The 20,846-nt window shown below is 37.4% G+C and overlaps 1 protein-coding gene across 3 annotated transcripts in view; it reads left to right on the forward strand.

Moving 5' to 3' along the window:
- The window catches only part of bltp3b (bridge-like lipid transfer protein family member 3B), a 143,547-nt gene that overhangs the window by 114,411 nt on the left and 8,290 nt on the right, over window positions 1-20,846 (forward strand). For all 3 annotated transcript variants that reach the window (XM_060842909.1, XM_060842906.1, XM_060842907.1), the window contains 4 exons: window positions 763-913; window positions 10,458-10,717; window positions 13,945-14,053; window positions 20,341-20,540. In XM_060842909.1, the coding sequence (XP_060698892.1) occupies window positions 763-913; window positions 10,458-10,717; window positions 13,945-14,053; window positions 20,341-20,540 (720 nt within the window). The remainder of the gene's footprint in view (window positions 1-762; window positions 914-10,457; window positions 10,718-13,944; window positions 14,054-20,340; window positions 20,541-20,846) is intronic.

Below are 20,846 nucleotides of genomic sequence, written 5' to 3' on the forward strand. Positions count from 1 at the left end.
CAAGATATGAAGCTCAAGTCACCCGACTAATTAAAATATGTTTTGGAGTTACCAAACAGAGTTGTTGCTAATTTAACAAGTTCCAAATACTGATTTGAATAGATTCAATTGTTTGGACTTTATTTTAATTGAATTTTTCTCAACTGGTGACTTGTGAGAATTGCCTTTCATTATTTTTCACTGTAATTAGAATGATGGCAGAGATAAAACAGGGGGTTCAACAACTTCAGAACATGGACACTCCCTGTTTGGGTTAGATTCGCACGCACGCATACAAACCCACTGTCGTCTTTGGTTTTGCTGAGAAGAAATAAACAATCTGTTTTCAACCAATCACACTTGCCATCAGTACTCGCTTTGTCTTTCACCCTCCTTCTCTATTTCACTCACTCCTCTCCCCCTTTGTAAACAGCATTAATAATATCATTTTCCAGTCCTTATTCAGTTCCAAAAGAGAGTCACTTTGGACTTGAATCATTTACTTTGTTTCTGTATTTTTGCTTTTGTATTATTGAGGTATTTTAGCCCATTTGAGGAGTGCACTTTTTAAACAGAAACGGTTTAGGAGAATGAGCCTCTCATACATTGAAAGTATCACTTTGCTTCAGTAAGACTTCATAAACTGCAATTGCATTGTTAACACACATTCAGCTGCATGTCCACTCACTGCAATCGTCACAAGGTTTAACTAGTATTTTGAATGCCAGTAAGAGATTCTGGGGATGTTCTAAGCTTTACAACAGAACACTTTTTTTTTGACAGGTGTCAGTGATGATCTTCAATTTGTTTGGTATTAATTGTGCGATTGACGTGAAGGGTGAGGATACAGCAGTGTGTCTCCAAGTAAACCAAGTCCTACCAAAGCAACTCGGAAATGTTAATATTCGGCAGTACCTTAGCAACCGTAGCATGGGTATGTATCCAATTTTAAACCTTAAACATAATTTGCATTCCTGTTTCAGGAAATGTTACTGAATTAAACATTTAATAATTGAAAATACTTAAAGGTAATGAAATAATAACCTACAAAAAGTGTGCAATATGTCAGTAAATTTGGATGAAGTTTGAATTTTTTACTTTGCAGTACCCTCATACTCATATCTTGAATGCAATAATAATTTAGCTCAAATTTAGATTGATATACTAGAATTTTTCTGTATAATTAAGAGCTTATTCAATAAAAACATTGTTGTGGAAATATTTAGCAGCTCTGGAGAAGAGTCTGATTTGGCTTGAAACGGTAATTGTTTCTTTCCTCACAGGTGCTGCCAGAAATGTTGAACATTTCCAGCACTTGCAGTTTTTGTTTCAGATTTCCTAGCTAAGGTAATTTGAAAAACTATTTGCAAGGGCATTGAAAATAGGGTAAGCATCTCATTTGACCTCTGGAACACAGCACTCATCAAAAGTAATGAAAGTATTTCTGGTAGTCTCAAAGATGTTATAAGAAGAAAAATAAAGTTTTTCATTTATATAATGCTTTCTATAGCTACCTAAAATGTGTAGTTTGGTGTTTGTTGGTTGGCATAAACATGGTGAGTCGAAGGGCCTCTTTCTATGCTGGATGACTTTGGCTGTAAAGCACTTTGAGATGTTCGAGTCAATGTCGTAGTTTTAAAGTGCAGTCATTGTTGTAATGTAGAAAAGCATTAAACGTGTTTAATCCATGGCACAAAGTCTGGCTCTAATTAGAGAAGCTATAGTAGTAGCTGGTGTACAAAATACTGTACCACAACTGAGGGTTAGGAATATTAGCATAACAAGAAGAACTTAATCTATTGTATACTATACTTATCTGAAAATGATACCGACTTTGCCTGAAAATGTAAGCATTGTAGAATTATATTGACCTATACCTGTACTGTAAATTAATTCAGACGAACAGATCCATGCCAGTGTTTATGATCCACGCAATTGTCATCTACCTTAACACATTTCACCAAACTAACCTATCCTTGAATTCCTTTTTCCCCTTATGTACTTATCTGGCTATCCCTTCATTGCATTTATATTTACTAACTGGCAAAATGTGGTATGTTGTATATTGTAACCACATTGGAATAAAGTGCATTCCTGAATCTTTGTGGTTTTGAGTTAGAGCACAGAATTCAGAATTGTAGACTAAAACTCCTTTTGTAAGTTTCATTTCAGTTCATTAGAGCTCAACTTAGAATTCAAGAATTAAACAAAAGATAATTCTTCTTTTGCAATATTGTCATAAAAATTGATTTGGAGATGCTGATGTTGGACTGCGGTGTACAAAGTTAAAAATCTCACAACACCAGGTTATAGGTTATGTGCCAGCCACCTGATGATGAAGCGGAGCTGAAAGCTAGTGCTTCCAATTAAACCTGTTGGGCTATAAACTGGTGTTGTGTGATTTTTAACATCATAAAAATTGACTGCGCTGGCAAAGTCTACCCATAACTTTTATAGTACCCTTGCATATGTGAGCTGAAGAGCTGCCAGTGAGTGGAGGGTGTGCTGATTATAATATCAGCCTGTCAATCTACAGTTTGGCAATTAAATTTTTGGATAAGCTGTACAGAGTGATTGAGACTTGTAACACCAGTCATGGGCAAAGCTGAAGACAATGTAGACAAACATTTGAGATTCGTCTTTGTCAGACACAACCTCTGTATTTTGAGCCAAATCAGAGGATAACCCATTTCTAAGGTGTTCCATAAGTCGCCTGCATTATTTGTCACCTGAGAGGAACACTTACTTTCTTAGGTAGCTAGTCTTTCGGTGACAGTACTGCAAATATAAAGTTGTTATAGCTTTCATAATTTAACCTCACCCATATGAGGATTTAGTATGATTGTGATCGCACTTGTTAAAAACCAATTCTTGAATGTTGCTAGTAAGGCTAGTGTTTGTTGCCTAGCTCTCGTTGCCCTCGAATTGAGGGGCTTGTTTTGTCAATTCGGAGATCAGTTTGAAGTCGACCGCATTGCCTTGGGTCTGCAATGTTGGTTTTAATCCACCATTTTGTGACAGATGAAGTCTGAGTTAATCTGTTAGTAAAGTGACCTAATATTAATTGTGATGTGCTACTATTTTTGCAGTATAAACCTGTAAATTTAAAGGAACAGAGCAACATAATTGTTTTGGCAACATTTGTTGAGCGGATTAATCAAATACAACCATTATCAGGTTATAAAAATGTAACTGCTCTTTGTTCTTTCAGTGTGGATAAACATCACGATAAATCAGTTTTTATTTTCTATTTTCATTTGTCTTTTTTATGTGTACATTGATGGATTGGAATTTTACATTTGAACATTTCACTCTTCTTCAAATGTTCCCAGTTTTCGAAATGTACCTCAGTTTTGTTAATCAGTGTGATTAACAGTTTTTGAAGTCATAAAAGTGATCGAACAACCTGTTACCATGTGTTATCTCTCCCACTCAGTTAAATAATAAGTTGACAATGATAATCGAGAATTATTTGCATTTTAGATTTCTTAGTAGCTTTAACATATATTCCAAGAGGATCTTGATATCAATTTACTGTCCTTCTCTGTCAGCATGACTAAACTCTGGAATTTAATTCAGAGTGCTGAAATGTGTCTTTTATTTAAATAGTAACTTCAGGTCTTCACTGCAACATTAAGAAATAAACTTACTTCATGATTTGAATATTCTCTGATCTCCTTTACTTCTCACGTTTTTTAAAGACTTACTTGATTTATTACCTTTTCTGATAGCTGTAGCTTTTTATCTTTTGAACATTTCCCTGGCTGCCATTGATCCTGATAGTGCCCCCTTCCTCGATCTTTAATTGCATTGAAATCTCCTATGATAGAATATCGGACTAAATAAGCCAAGGGATAATGGGAAAGAAAATTCATAACCAAGAAGGGGTACCAAGCCATATGTTTTTATAAATAAAATCAAGAATGAAGAAATGGAAAAGGAACGGTTGAAGTATAAATGCAAAGCAATTGAGAAAAAAGGTGAAAGGAGTAAAAGCAACATTGCGTTTTTAGGAAAGAAGCAACCAACATGAACATAAATATTGAAGCAAAATGAATGTGATAGTCTGATGGAAGGAATAAAGTAAATTCTGAAACATCTTGACATTTCAATTATCTTTCGAAATATATTAGCAAAGGTCCTGGACCCAAGGGACATCATGCACAATTTCATCTAGAAATAGTATTCTGAACTGTCTGATTTGCTTTGATCTTTCAAAAGTGTTGTTTCATTTTCTGATTTGTATATCTTGACAAATAAAAGCAACAAATTGTTGTGGAATGGAATGAAGTTGACTTTGAAAATCATTTAGTTGGCTGTTACCACGATAACTCAGCAGTTCTTAACAGGGAAATAAACCAACTTGTGCTCAAAGTAGGCTGGATACAAATGATTAACTTTTTCTTTATTCACCTTTTTCTTTAATCCTTCAAAAATAAACAGCCCCTCTGAAAATTGATGTGATCTATATGGACTTCAGTAAGGCGTTCGATAAGGTTCCCCATGGGAGACTGATAAGCAGGTTAGACCTCATGGAATACAAGGAGAACTAACCATTTGGTTACAGAGCTGGCTCAAAGGTAGAACACAGAGAGTGGTGGTGGAGGGTTGTTTTTCAGACTGGAGGCCTGTGACCAGTGGAGTGCCACAAGAATCGGTGCTGGGTCCTCTACTTTTTGTCATTTGTGTAAATGGTTTGGATGCGAGCATAAGAGGTACAGTTAGTAAGTTTGCAGATGACACCAAATTGGAGGTGTAGTGGACAGCGAAGAGGGTTACCTCAGATTACAACAGGATCTAGACCAGATGGGCCATTGGGTGAGAAGTAGCAGATGGAGTTTAATTCAGATAAATGCGAGGTGCTGCATTTCGGGGAAAGCAAATCTTAGCAGAACTTATACACTTAATGGTAAGGTCATAGGGAGTGTTGCTGAACAGAGACCTTGGAGTGCAGGTTCATAGCTCCTTGAAAATGGAGTCGCAGGTAGATAGGATAGTGTAGAAGACTTTTGCTATGCTTTCCTTTATTGATCAGAGTATTGAGTACAGGAGTTGGGAGATCATGTTGCGGCTGTACAGGACAGTGGTTAGGCCACTGTTGGAATATTGCATGCAATTCTGTTCTTCCTATTGGAAAGATGATGTGAAACTTGAAAGGGTTCAGAAAAGATTTGCAAGGATGAGGAAAGACATTCTGGCTATTGAGGTGAATTCCTGGAATGGCAGGATTACCTTACACTGAAAGACTGGAGCGACTGGACTTGTATACCCTTGAGTTTAGAAGACTGAGAGGGGATATGATTGAGACATAAAAGATTATTAAAGGATTGGACACTCTGGAGGCAGGAAACATGTTTCCGCTGATGGGTGAGTTCCGAACCAGAGGACACAGCTTAAAAATACGGGTAGACCATTTAGGACAGCGATGAGGAGAAACTTCACCCAGAGAGTGGTGACTGTGTGGAATGCTCTGCCCCAGAGGGCAGTGGAGGCCCAATCTCCGGATTCATTTAAGAAATAGTTGTATAGAGCTCTCCAGGATAGTGGAATCAAGGGTTATGGAGATAAGGCAGGAACAGGATACTGATTAAGGATGAGCAGCCATGATCATATTGAATGGTGGTGCAGGCTCGAAGGGCAGAATGGCCTACTCCTGTACCTATTGTCTATTGCCAGAGTTGGAGGGTTTGAGCTAGAGGGAGAGGCCGAACAGGCTGGGGCTGTTTTCCCTGGAGCATCCGAGGCTGAGGGGTGACCTTATAGAGGTTTACAAAATTATGAGGGGCATGGATAGGGTAAATAGACAAAAGTCTTTTCCCTGGGGTCGGGGAGTCCAGAACTAGAGGGCATAGGTTTAGGGTGAGAGGGAAAAGATATAAAAGAGATCTACGGGGCAACTTTTTCATGCAGAGGGTGGTACGTGTATGGAATGAGCTGCCAGAGGAAATGATGGAGGCTGGTACAATTGCAACATTTAAGAGGCATTTGGATGGGTATATGAATAGGAGGGGTTTGGACGGATATGGGCCAGGTGCTGGCAGGTGGGACTAGATTGGGTTGGGATATCTGGTCGGCATGGACGGGTTGGACCGAAGGGTATGTTTCCATGCTGTACATCTCTGACTCTGACAAGATTGAGCCATAGGGATCTTATTTAATCCACAATAAAAGACGTTAGTGAGGATCTGTTGCTATTTAGTTTCTATCATGTGACATTCAGAAGTCTATCATGTGAAGTCTTTTTAAATATACATCATAATACAACTGCATCTTTTTTGTTGCAGTTATGATTAGATAGATTTGTTTGATTTCAGACCTTGATTCTAGAATCTCAAAACCTGTATGATGGGTCCAAGACAGACACTTGTCTGGAATCTACATATTTATTGTGGTGGTAATTCTTTTCAACACACTATAGGAATGGATAATCATTCTTTTTGTACAGTTGGGAGATCAGCTTCAGGTAAGGAGAGATACTTTGTAAATTGTCTTCTGGGATGCAACAAATCCATGTTACCTTTTGAGCGCATCTGTTGTCTCCTTTGTGAATGTATTGAATTGCATAAAATTGCTGTGTTTTAATTGTTTGTCATTGTTAGCAAAATCTGTCCCATGATTTTTCCTGAGCTAAACTGTACAATTCTATAAAATAAATCGATGTCAGCAATGAAAAAATAGTACTGTCTGGTTGTGTTTTTATTTTTGTTTCCACCCCTGCTCCTCTCTCACATTGAAATTGGTACAGTATCTTCAAATGTAAGACATATTTGAAAATGTCCTTTGAACCAGCATTTGAAAACTTTTCCCTTGGTTGTTTTTTGCCCATCAGATCAGCCTGATGTGCTTCCATTGGCCTGGAACAAAACAGCACTGCATAATTATCTTTGTTATGGGCAAAAGGAAAAACTGTACATTTTTTTAAAGATGCAGATACTAAGCTGCAGAACTGAGTTGACTTGTGGAAGAGCACATGTCAATAGTACGGAGAAAACTGAATCTGCACAGCAGGTCAGGCAGCATTCGGGGAGCAGGAAAATCGACGTTTCAGGCAAAAGCCCTTCAGGAAAGGCTTTTGCCCGAAACGTTGATTTTCCTGCTCCTCGGATGCTGCCTGACCTGCTGTGCTTTTCCAACACCACACTAATCTAGACTCTGGTTTCCAGCATCTGCAGTCCTCACTTTTGCCTAGAAAGCTGAATCTTTTGACCCTGGTTTGGAAGCTACAATATGCTATTATTCTTATTCAAATAAGATGGAAATATTGACCATGCAACAAAACTACCCTTTCTGTAAATGTACACCAGGTAAAACTTAACTGTGCCAAGAGCCAAGCCGAATCTGATGGTAAGTGACCCAACAATCAGTGTCACACCTTGTTGTTGTGCACATGTCCAAGAAACATGTTTTGTTGTTCACCTCGTTCAAAAAGCCAAAATGCTGAAACCATATCAACCATTTTTCAGTTAGCTATCTAACCGAAAGTCTGGATTTTCACTTTATTGGTTCAGCAATGTATCCACATATCCTTTCAGAAACACAGGATCCAATTACTCGTGGATAATTCCTCAACCCATCCTAATGTCCAAGGACTAAAGCTGTACGATTGGCTTTTCACTCACCATAATCAACTTCAATTACTTACTCAATGTATTATTGCAAATTTTAAATATCTTTACGGCAAGGCAATTGCCTGTGGAAAAAATGGCCTGCTTGAAATTTGGTGAAAACCTCAATCCAGGCTTGCTTCAAAAAATGAATATCCGGAAGCCTGGGAGATGGTAAAGCAGGAAACAATTCAGAATTGCTTCATGTGTGCAATTTATTTGAAACTAATGATGATAACATCAATGGGTTTTCACTGTGAGACATCAAGTAAGATGATGCCAATGCTGCAGTCTTACCAACATTAGCATTAGAAAAGGAAGACTTTTTTTGACCACTGCAACTACTGCTGAATGATCAGCTGAACCTTGTGTCATACCAATGGATGATAATGCCATTCTGGCAGCTAAGGAAGATGAGGCACAGACAGAAAGATGAATGTCCATATGTTATAATTGCTGAAGCATTCAATAAGTTAGACTCCTTGCATGGCTATTTTCAACAGGTAACCAATACGAATGGCAAAGCACTTGAGTTTATGGGACCAGCTATCCAGTCTTGTAGAAAAGGAACCAATGTCAAGAGCAAACCAACTGTCATTAAAATCTATCTTCAAATTAATGATAATTACCTGTGGTTACCATCATCTGAGACTACATATTGCATTCTGCTACTTATCTTTTGATTTTAAAGTGTTACTGTGTGCCCAATTGGGGTTGTTGATTATGAGCTTTTCTACAAATGAAAATGGATTTATGATTTTGTTATTTTTGTTTTCCTGTAATGAATTGATAAATAAAAATCCATAATATACCAATGATAGGCAACACAACAAATACCTATGTCAAGTTATTTTTATTGTGTACACACTATATGATCCAGCAACATCAACAGCCTGTAATATGGATAACCAATCTTTGAATAACCAATCCCACACTGTGAATGATCAATTCCAGACACTGTTTTGTAGCTTAAACAAAAGACTTAGCAATTTATGAACAGTGCAATAACTTGAGTAGAGCAAAATTAAACAAAGTAATCTCATTGGTCTATACTATAAACCTAAAATCTTTGTCTTTCATATGAATAGGACTGAAGACAGTCAAACACAAGTAAGAGATATATAAAAAGAAAATAACAAAACTGGGCAAATTATTTGTGGTTTTCACGATGCGATATAGATGATGTTTTCTTGATTGATATACTTAGAAAATATCAGGGTCACTTTACAGTTAACTCAGATAAAGCTTGTTTGGTCTGTTTTCCTTTTCAAGTAGTTGTTACCCACAATCCAAAAGTTGCCTTTAATCCCAATTCACAGTTACAAACAAAAAATGATACACAATGCAAAATTATCAAGGGCTCTATAACAGGATCCATAAGTGTTGACCTAATCGGGTAGCATCCTGTACCTAGATCTATTATTGATAAATTATGTTCTTATGAAACATTTTAATAAGGAACTAAAAAGCATTCAATGTTTGTTTAATTCTCTACCAAGAATATGATGTCATGAATTAATGTAGAAAATTGTACATCCAGTATTTTTGTTGGGGAGGAGGAAGGGGGAAGTGGGGGTAGGGGTGGAAGTATCATGATTACAGTGGCTGGACTCGTTCATCTTTGTGCATAAATACTTTGTGTTGAAGACCAGAAGGTAGACAACTGGTGATTCTAGTTAGACTAGCTCCGACTCTCTTGAATCCATAGAATAACTTGACCAATCTGTACTGGACAAGATTATTCAAATTTGCAGGTATCTTAGAATTTTTCAAAAAAATTTTTTTTTTTAATTTTTGTTATTAGTTTCATTCATTTTCTTTAAGTCTTTTAATATACCAAATGTCTTTATTTGGCCAAGAGAGTGATAGCTGATCTATTGTTAAAATGTTTACTCATTTTTAAGTTATTTGCCAGGAGCCAACTATCAGTAACCAGAATGTTCTCCTTGTGGAAAAAAATCTTGCATGTTCCGCCTCTCTCCTCTTCGCAAAATAGCTGTGACCAGAAATGTAGCTATTTGGGAAGTAATGACTTGCATCACACTCAGCATGCCTTTATTGGGATCAATTTGTTTCTTAAAAAAACCCTTTCCTTTATACATGCAGCAGGGGGCACTAAATGAACATTGAAAGTTCAGTTCTGAATATAGACAACATGATATAGTTAACTTGTCCTTCCATGTAATGTGAAATACTTTGGATTATTGGTGAAGGAATGCGCATATGCTTCAAACATTTGGCATTTTTAAATACAAAGATATTTAAATGAATATTTTTGACAGCAGTGTGATAATTAGAATATGTTTTAGCAAAAACGTACAAAGTTGTGCTCTGACTTTATAAATAGCAAGATTTGTTACTAATGAATTATGTTTGTATGGAACTTCTTAGTAGGGAACTGACAAATCTTTCAATATTTAAGTGATTATTCAGTTCTCTACCATACTTTATTAAAGTTAAAAATTATTGCTTATTTATTTGACAATTTCCCAGAAATCAGATTTGGTTAGATACATTCAAGTGTAATGGAATACTATTAGGTCTTTGGTATTTTTGGTCAGCAGTTCCAAAAGTTTGGTCATACTCATTCAAACTAAATTCTTTCAGATATTTTAATTTCAGGCAATCTGCACACTACTATGTTGTTCATGCTTTGCAGTTAAGCAATGGGGTGGGAAAAAATCTAAAAATTAAGTGAGCCGAAAATTCAGCTATCAAGTAATACTTCCATTAATGAAACAGACGAATAATAAGCACGTGATCTTAAATCTGACTTCAAAAAAATGAACAGTTCAAGGGATAACTGTTTCTGTTGAAGCGCTTTGATCAGTGAAATGTGCTTATTTTCTTTGGCCATTTTTCTTTTGTTGGCAGATCGACACCAATCCTCTGTGACACAGGAGCACAGGAAAGAATTGCCTGAAGTGAGTCTACGGCTGGAGGGTGGTCCAAGTGCTGCTGTCCATTCGTCACTTGCAGTCAAGAATGGTTTTTTGCAATGCTTGGTAAAGAACTTCAATTCAGAGTTCCTGATGTCTTCCCTCACAAATCTAGCAACATTTCTGGAAGATGAAGCACCTGCTGACACAATCCCTATGAAGATTGAAATAACTGATACGCAAATTAACCTGACGGTAAGACTGATACTGTTTTCTAAAAATAATTTTTCCCATAACCGTGAAACATTTAATTGTCGCTAAGGGATGTACTGTTTGTTTTTAAACTACCATTGCAGATATAGGGTCTACTCCATCTCTTTGCCAGCAACCTATTGATTACAGACCAAAATTTTGATAGATTCATGAAAAATAGGAAATGTACTGGGATGATCTTTAAGATTAGCAAAGACTAATCCTGTCCTACGAAGGTAGCAGGGGTAATGAGGATGTTCTTGTGTGTTGCTTACATAGATCGACTGACTAAAATTGTTGGATTTTGTTGTAGAAATAACAATATGGCCAGAAGGACAAACAACGACGTTAATGGCTGCATATGTATTTAACTAGCAATCCAGAAGTTGCTTTCCAAGAAGCCTGGCTCTTAAAGTTGCACAACATTTGGCTATCCATTTACCATTCAAGTAAATTTAATGTCATGACATTGCTAAATTTAGCTTGGTGATAGGAAGTAAACACACCAGAAAAAGCTGGGGGTTGTCATTTCAGTGCCCAGCACTCTTCCAACAACTAAGTCATTATTTAGTTCCAAATAACACCTCTAGCACTGAAAATAATTTTTATAAATGTGGACTGTCAGATTTAAATTATTGTTGGAAACTTCTTAAAATACTCTTTCTGTCTCACTGGCAATCCCTTGTTTCTTTCCTTCTCTATATGGCATTTTCAATATCTGATTAGTATTGAATTAAATATTTGATGTGTCATTCTTAATTCAGATTCTGTGTATTAAATCCAGTTATGGTAATACACTGATGTTTTCTATGTTCAGAGGTCTTAGATGTCTTACTGTGGACACCTTGTTGCTTTAGTTCTCTCATTTGCAATTCAGTTCCACTGCAAAAGTCCAAAGAGAGTCTGAGCAAGCATATATGTAATAAGTGGCTCATGAGAAGACAATGTGCACCACCTCCCAAAAAAAGCACCATCAGCACTTAATGTGTCCATACCTGCATATAAACACACACACAACTTGATGCCCAGCCTGGATCATGTTACAGGCTTGTGATCTTTTAGCAAAGCTGAAAATGCTACATACAATAGTAGTGTTTTTAGCAAGTATAATAGCTGGAAAATGTGAGGAAAGAACCAAAGAGCAAGGTCTGTCATACAGACATTGTAAAGGGCAACAGAAGAATCCTTGCCAACATGTGTAGTCCAAAAAAAATGGATGAGCGACTATGATCTAGAATTATTGAAATTAGAGTTGTGACTGTAATTTGCAAACTGCTTACAGTTGAGATGACATTCTTCGAGTTTTGCATATTAGAAGAACATAAAAGGTCTGACGAGGTCTATGGATAGAGAAGTAAAAGGACAAGCGAATGAAGCACAGCATTATGATTATGGAATGACCAGCAATGTTCAGAAAGGGATTACCTGGTCTGTATTAGGTCTGCTCCTGTGGTTGTATTGTGAATAATGGGTTTGTTTGATTTCAAGGTAGATAAAAAAGCAGGTGTAGTATTTTAGTTGTTTACATGGGAAAGGAAGGGGTTTTGAGGCAGTTGAAGAGTGGCCAATGGTATCACAGAGAAGATAGTGTTTTTTTTTAATTCTGGGAGAGGAGAGGGCTGTATATTTGGTGGTAGCAACATGCTGAACAGGAGGAAAATCATGATGGATACTGACTGACATCCTGAGTATACCAGGATTTTCTGACTTTATTTTACACTTCCCATAATGTACAGAATTTCTTTTTTTGTTTTAATATACGGTTATTGCATTTTTGTGTTTCATCCAATGGCTTGTATTTGGTGGGTCTGTCTCTCTCTGTGTCTGTCTTTCTCTCTCTCTCATCCTCACCCATTCAATACATGCCCATTTTCAGGAGAGATTGTTCTACTGACATGGGGAACAGCACACGGATTAAGATCAGTCAACTAGACATAAATCAAAGGTTAAAGCTCTGCTGTACTTGGGTCTATTTAGTTTAGAGTTGGTGACAGTATTAAGCTATCAGGAGAACTCAGCCTCATGCTTTTTGTCTACAGAAGTCAAAATGATGATTTAGGATCGTCCAAGTTTCTTCTCAGTTGAACTAACTAATCATTATTGACTAGCATATTTGGGAGACTATAATGCAACACTAGATTTCTGGTATTGGAAGTGGAACTAGTTGCCTTTTTCCAGAACCCTGAATCTAGAGTGATGCAGTATAAATAGGTGATGTACAGGATTATATTTTGTTCATAGCTCAAAACCATGCACAATATAATGTAAGCAGAATTTAAAGCCCCCATCCAGTGCTTGGAATGTGTGTCGCTTGCACACTTTGACGTCCTGCTTGTGCTGATCTATTTTATGGGGAGCCATTATTATGCCAAGTGAGCTACCTGGCTTTGGACCTATTTCAGAGTATTAAGTGGCTAAATAATCATCCTGTTGCCACTGTTATTTTACCCATAACTGTGGAGGTCTGTATTATGTGGCTATTCCAACAGCTTAAACTGAATAGATTTGTGACAGGCAAGGATGTATCCTGTTTTGGATTTCCCTTGAGCTGAAACCCAGCTCCCTTACTGGTGCCTGTCTGCCTGCCTGCCTGCCAGCCAAGAATTTTAATACCCTGGTTTTATCTGAAAGCTGAACTCCATTAGCTCCTATTCTTCAGGGATTCCTTGTAGGCTCAGCAGTAGCCATTGCTTGAACCTGACACTGATAGAGCTGCTGAACATTCAGCTCTTTAAGGTAACAGTCCTGAGTGAGGGTGCAAGTCTCATTTCCAGCCAGTTAGGACAGTGTGAAATGGCTGTTAGGGGCAGAGTTGGCAGGGCAGGAAATGCTGTCTTCCAAAAAAAACCCTATATTGCTGCATGATCAAAAATATGGCAGAGTGATTTGTATATTGTGTTTTCTTGATTATGCAATTTTGCATCTAAATATTCTTATTGACAGAATTTAAAGAATATTGGAGTTCTTTGTGTACAGTTTTTTTTGTATGTCTGAGGTATTATCACTTTTCATTTAGTGCTAAATATGTATAATACTTTCGGATAGGAAACAAAATTTGATGAGTCTGAGTATAGCAAATGAGGATTGTGGCAGTATGCCCCAAATTTTCCTTGTGATTAGCAAAACAAATCAGTTTGTTGAAATGTTTGTACAAAGTAATTTTTCATGAAATGTTTGCAATTTTTATGGTAAATGCATATAATATTAACTTTGTGTAATTTAATTGAAAGGATGATAGTCCACGCCATGATCTGTCAGCCCATGAACCACTGCCCATAAAATTGTTTATTGATAACTTGATCGTCCGCAGAAGTGATGATGGAACATTTTGCATTGGAGGTGAGAATTGCTTTGTTTAATGCTGCATAGGAAGACTAAAAGGATGCCTGGAAAGATAGCTGTGTGTTTGGTCATGAAAATATGCTTTGGTTCTTTGTAAGGAAGGATATGTCTTCAGCTTGGATAAGCCCCATGTAACAGTGTTTTAAGGTGATGAATTTTTAATTAAGTGAATGTTATTGATATGTTTAATTATATTTGATAACTTTTTAAATAATTTATTCCCTCTAATAACATTAGTTTGTTTCCTCTCATGTTTGCAATATATAGTTGGATTATCAAGCTAACATTGCAAATTTATATTAGTATGCTAAATCTATTTCCCAAAGCGCACACCTGCATGTTCACGCCCACAATAAAACGTCCTCTATAGTTTTTAAGAAATCAACAGAGCCTGTATTATTTAGTTTTGATTGTTTGTAAAGCCTCCGTTGCAAATAAGAAATAGCTTTATGCATCTCTCTATAGAAGAAAGAATCACTTTGATATTCTCTAATACCTGTAGCATGTGAAATATTTTGCATTTGAAGGTTTAAAATTGGCTCCTGTTTTTAGTCTCTGTCGTATAGCATTCCTTAGGGGAAGCATTTCCTCAGGCCATGTGAGGAAACTTATCATAGCTCCCCTCGGGTTTCTGAACGATTATATTTTTAGTCTTCATTCTGAAATTGTTCCAGAAGCTTACTCTGTTTCAAAACACTGCAGTGGCTTTTGTGGCACATGGGCCGCTATGCTTGGTGACTTCAAGAATCAGTCCGTATTTGTAACAATCTGGCCACTGGTTGCACTTCAAGCCTACTCGAGATTATGAAATTTATTGCCCCAAATATTTTCCATCCAGTTTTCTATGAAAACTGGGAAGAGTGGAGCATGATTCAGATCAGGGTTTAGATGAGAGTGGTGCTGGAAAAGCACAGAAGGTCAGGCAGCATCCGAGGAGCAGGAAAATCGACATTTCGGGCAAAAACCCTTCATCAGGAACCAGATGATTCATGATTCAGATCATAATAGTCTCGTGCAGCATCCAACATTTGGTTGAGTTAACAAAAGGTGTTGTTTCCCGCTGGAGTTGTGGGCTGAATTTAGCAGAGTGATGAGATGTACTGCTTTCTAAGGCTCTAAGGTCCTGTTGTGAACTGAGTTTGAATTACAATTCAGTTCTATATGTTGAGACCATCACTATTTTGTTTTAAATTTTCTCATTTTTTGGTTTGGATCTGCAAGTTGCAGTTGAGATTTGAACTTTGAAAAGCAGCTTGTTTCAAGAAAAAGAGGACAAGAGACTTATGTTTACTGTTGGAAATTGACAGAGAAAGATAATGCAGGTTAATTATTCCTCTAAGAACACTGTTCACAATTTAGCATCACGATGTTGTTATACTCAGGGACTGGCAGCTGGTTGGATGTTGACTTGATCAACGAAGGAGTACCGGTGCTGGCCAGCCAACCACAGGGAATGTTAAAAACAAAAAAAGTGAACTGGCTCTGTCTAGGTTTTTGAGCAGGAGACAATTTGCTTTGGAAACTGACAAGGGGAAGTTTTTTTTTTGTTTTGTGCTGTCTAGTTCCTCTCCTTCTATTGACTTGTTGAAAGTTCTCAGTTAAGAATCTGTCTTTACGAAATGGTAATAAGGCTTTAGAAATAAGCAAAAGCTGTTTGCATTGACTGGTAAATTTGAAATTCCAGTAAGATGTATAACTCTCCATATCTGTAATATAAGTCTGAATCAAAAGGTTTAATGAAGGCCTGGCATTCATTGTTGAAGTGGTTGTCAAACTGGCAAATTTATCAGTTGGCCATGCTAAATTGCCCGTAGTGTTAGGTGAAGGGGTAAATGTAGGGGAATGGGTCTGGGTGGGTTGCGCTTCGGCGGGTCGGTGTGGACTTGTTGGGCCGAAGGGCCTGTTTCCACACTGTAAGTAATCTAATCTAATCTTAAAAAAAACTGTGTTCAATGTCTGAGTAGAGCTTTATATCCAAAGATGAAACAAAAACAGAAATTGCTGGAAAATCTCAGCAGGGCAGCATTTGTGGAGAGAAATCCTCAGTTCATTTGGCATGGTTGTGGGTATGGTTGCTAAGCTGAGTAGTTGATTTGCAGATGTGATGTCCCATGTTTGGTGACATCTTCAGTGCTTTGGGGCCTCTTGTGAAGCGCTACTGTACTTGTCTTTTAGAATTTATTTGCTTTCGTTCCTGCTGCTTCTGTTTGCCAGTTCTGGTAGTTCATTATAGTGGCCAGTATATTGGGTCTAGAGCTATGTGTTTGTTGATGGAGTCCTGGATGAATGCCATGCTTCTAGAAATTATCTGACTGCTCTCTGTTTAGATTGTCCTATGATCGTTGCATTGGCCCATTGGTATTTATGGTCCTTGACATCTGTGTTAGTAGCTGCTAGGGTCAGCTGGTCATAGCGTTTTAATAACTAGTTGGTGTTCATGGATGCAGATTGCGAGTTATCTGCCTGTTTGTCCTATATAGTGTTTCTTGCAGGCTTTGCATGGAATCTTGTAAAGTATGTTAGTCTTGCACATGATGGGTATAGGGTCCACACACACGGACCAGCAGCCATACACACAGATGACAAGGACTATAAATTTGACTGGGACAACACAATGATCACAGGACAAGCTAAACAGAGGACAGCCAAAGAATTTCTAGAAGCATGGCACTCATCCACAGACTCCATCAACAAACATAAACCTAGACCCAATGTACTGGCCACTACAATGAACTGCTGGAAGCAGCAGGAACGGAGCCATATAAATTCCAGAAAACACAGTACAGCACTGAAGATGTCACGTAGATAGGGGACAAAACATCTGCAAATCAACTTCCAGTTCGGCGAACATATCCACAATCACGGCAACCAGCACCTGAGCTGCAAATCTTTCCACAAACTTTGAGTTCTTTTAGTTTTTATATTCAATGATAGTTGGGTTTAGATTGTAAATATTAATAGATGCTAATGATGCTTCTGATTTTTCTTTTTTGCTGAAGTTATGTTCTTAAATAAAAGTTTGTTAAACTATGGATTTGACGTCTAAAATCTGTTGTTTTTAAACAAAAACAAATTGCTGGGAAATCTCAACAGATTTAGCATCTTTTGGGAGAAAAAGTAGAGTTAACGTTTCAGGTTTAATGACCCTTAGTCAGTTCGGATGCTGTCAGACCTGAGTTTTCCCAGCAATTTCTGTTTTTGTTTTTGTTTCTGCTTTCCAGCATCCACAGTTCTTGGGTTTTCTGTTATTTGTAAAATCTGGTCAGAAACAATTGAGCAATTTTGAGTGTCATCGAATGTTTTAATTTCATTGTTATAAATCCAGTGATAGTGAGACTAATATGGTGTGGCTTGTTATGCTAGTGTCAAAACAGATGAAACAACTCATAAATCAGGAAGTTTTAACATTTGTATCAAATTGTGGAAAATTAAATAACTAATTGTGTTGTTCAGTATCTACTTCTGATATTAGGGTTAGGCAATTAAGACATTTTCTAATCTCTCTGTTCAGAGATGTTACTACACGTCTCTGGAGCAGGTAGGACGTCACCTTGGCTTTTGTGGCTCAGAGGTAGGGCCACTACTGCTGTGCCACCAGAGTGGCCAATTAAAGCATTTAAACATTGTCTAATTAACCTCCTCAAAAATGTGGTTACGTACCTTTGGAGCAGGTGAGGCCTGAATCTTGGTCTCCTATGCCAGAGGAATAGACACTACCACTGTGCCATGAGAAGCCTCAACGAATCAGTTAGATATTTTTTAATAAACCTGTGCAGAGATGTGGTTACACACCTCTGGAGCAGTTTGGAATTGAACCAGGGCATCTTGAATCAGAGGTAAGTACATTACCCTTGCGCCACAAGACTCTTGTTAATGCACTTAATAATGGAGAGGATAAATTGGCTCCAGCTGCTGACAATGTGTGTAATCATGAAGCCACAACAAATGTTTTAGCTGGGTTGTAGAGATTCATGTTGAATGTGAGAAGATTTGTAACTCAAGTTGAGGTTCAGGTTTGTTTAGAGACATTTCGTCACCATGCTAGGTAACATCATCAGTGAGCCTCCGATGAAGCGCTGGTGTTCTGTCCCACTTTCTATTTATGCGTCTTGGTCTCTTAAAGTGGGTGATATCATTTCAAGTTCTTTTTCTCAGAAGTTGGTAAATGGGTCCAAATCGATGTGTTTATTGATGGAGTTCCGGTTTGAATGCTAGGCCTCTAGGAATTGCTGTGCTTGTCTCTGTTTAGCCTGTCCTGGGATGTTATCTCAGTCGAAGTGGTGTCCTCCTTCGTCTGTGTGTAAGGATAGTAGTGATAGCGGGTCATGTCTTTTGGTGGCTAGTTTGCATTCATGTATCCTGGTGGCTAGATTACTGTCTGTCCAATGTAGTGTTTGTTACAGTTCTTGTATAGTATTTTATTGCATGGTTCCAACAGTTACTGATGAACCCAAACCTATACCAACAACCAGCAAAATGAATCTCATTTACAAAATACCATGTAAGGACTGTTAACAAACACTACATTGGACAGACAGACCGAAAACTAGCCACCTGGATACACGAACACCAACCAGCCTCTAAAAGATATGACCCACTATCACTACTATTCTTATATACAGACGAAGGACACCACTTTGACTGGGACAACAGATCCATTATAGGACAAGGCAGACCGTGACAGGCATGGAAATTCCCAGAAACCTGGCATTCAAACCGGAACTTCATCAATAAACACACCGATTTGGACCCCTCTGATAAAAAGAACCGGAAATGATATCACCCACCTTAGGAGACTAAGACGCACAAATAAAAAGGGGGACAGACCACCAGTGTTTCATCAGAGAGACACTGATGATGTTACCTAGCATGGTTATGAGAGGTCTGAAAATAAACCTGCCAGCTCAGTGAGCAAACTTACAACCTGATTCATGTTGCATGTTTTCTGTGCTCTCGAAGCATTTTTTTAAATATTGGATGAAAGAAAAACTCTTGAGTAAACACCAGCAAGGAAGTTCTGACTACAGTTGTGTGGAAATCACAGACAAGTAAAACAATGTAAATCGTTGCCTCAGTATTGTGACTGTTTTAGATTTAGTGAAATAAGGAATTCCTCCTTGTGGCTTCCTAGTTCAGATATCCTGAAGAATTAATAGTGGCCATATTGCTGCAGATTTTAAAAAAGACCAGCTCTGCCACACTCATCCAGATCAATAACCTTAATATCTTGAAATTGTTCTGGTTGTGGCAATGCACTTTCCAAACACAACTGTTGCTGTAAACAAATAGTCGTGTGTTTTTTTTTTACTATTCTATTTTCCCAGTTATCTTCAGATGGTCACTCCTGACATGTTGAAATGTTTGTTGTTTTTAATTTAAACAATTGATTTGAGCTGAGCTTCATTATTGAAAGAAATTTTCATTGCATGAAATTTTTTTGGCAACTTTCTTGGTTTGGGCTTGTTAGTGTTGAAAATATTGCATTGCTTGTCAACTCTGCGCCATTTATATTCAGGAATTAATTATCTCAGTTTTAGATAGGAGTTCAACATTTGTGGGGCTTTTTTTTAAATTGTCCTATCAAGGTCAATAACATTTTATAACTTATTTTGTTTTACTATCAATCTGTGATTAATTAACTCAGCTTTTATCTTATTTACTTTAAAAAATAAACATTAGCAATGCAATGCAAATAAATTTGACATTGACCTGAGCCTTCACAAACACCTCTCACTTCTTCATGATAACCAGCAAACGTGAATCTGCTTTACACAAACTGAAGCCATCTGGCACAAAATGGTGATTGAGAAATAATTTCCTTGTTGCAAAAATTTTCTATTGACAATATTTCCTTTGAAATCTCTCATGCTGATATTGTTTGAATTGAACCCATGAATTCTAAGTCTTTTGTGGAGGTAGTCGAGTTTTTGTTTATAGTTAGAACATTTTACGTAAATATTTATTCTGGTTACACATGACAAAGTCTAGCCTAATCTCAATCATTGAATCCAGTTTAATTGACATTTTTGTCTTTTGGTGATTTTTTTTTAAAAAATGTTGATACCTAGTCCATGTTTCATTGAAAAGTTACAGATTTTGTTGTATGGTTCAGGGTTAATGATTTTGTGTGTATATTTTTTGATTCTGTTTGTAATTTATATATTATAAAACAAATGACTTCTAGGAATAGTGATTAAATGCCTAACTTTCTAATTAATTCTTATTAGTTCCTATTTATATTAAATCGAGATGATTAATTATTTATTTGTCTTTGTGTCATCTAGGTGTCCAGTTATCTAGTCAGAACTCAGCAAACAGTAAATACACAAAACAAACAGTATTATCCTGCTTAAAATGTAATGAATCAAAGGAGGTCAGATATGTGTCACAATTCACTCAAACAGATGTTGTGAAGTCAAACTTACCTGGACAGCCAGATCATGGAATCAAGTCAACTGCTGGAAGTTCAACTGATAGGGAACAGGTAAGAACTAATGCAAATAATGGACTGGATTTTCTGAGGTGTAGCAATTGCATGCAGATTGCCACCGTGCTCCTTTTTTTTTAATAAGGCAAATATGCTCCACATTTCTCTCAGGCCTCCTTCAGAAATGCAGAGCCATACTTCCTTCTTGCTGATCCCTCAATGCAGAACAGTCAGGACAGAGCAAATAATGCCCTTTCTTTCTCAACAGTCAGTTGCCACATTCATTTGCCATATGTTCCAGTATCACTGACAACTCCTGTGTAAGGGAAAGCATGCAAGGTATGTGTATGGTTACAGTGCCAG

The sequence above is a fragment of the Hemiscyllium ocellatum genome, chromosome 23 (assembly GCF_020745735.1).
Source record: "Hemiscyllium ocellatum isolate sHemOce1 chromosome 23, sHemOce1.pat.X.cur, whole genome shotgun sequence".
Classification (NCBI taxonomy): Eukaryota; Metazoa; Chordata; class Chondrichthyes; order Orectolobiformes; family Hemiscylliidae; genus Hemiscyllium; species Hemiscyllium ocellatum.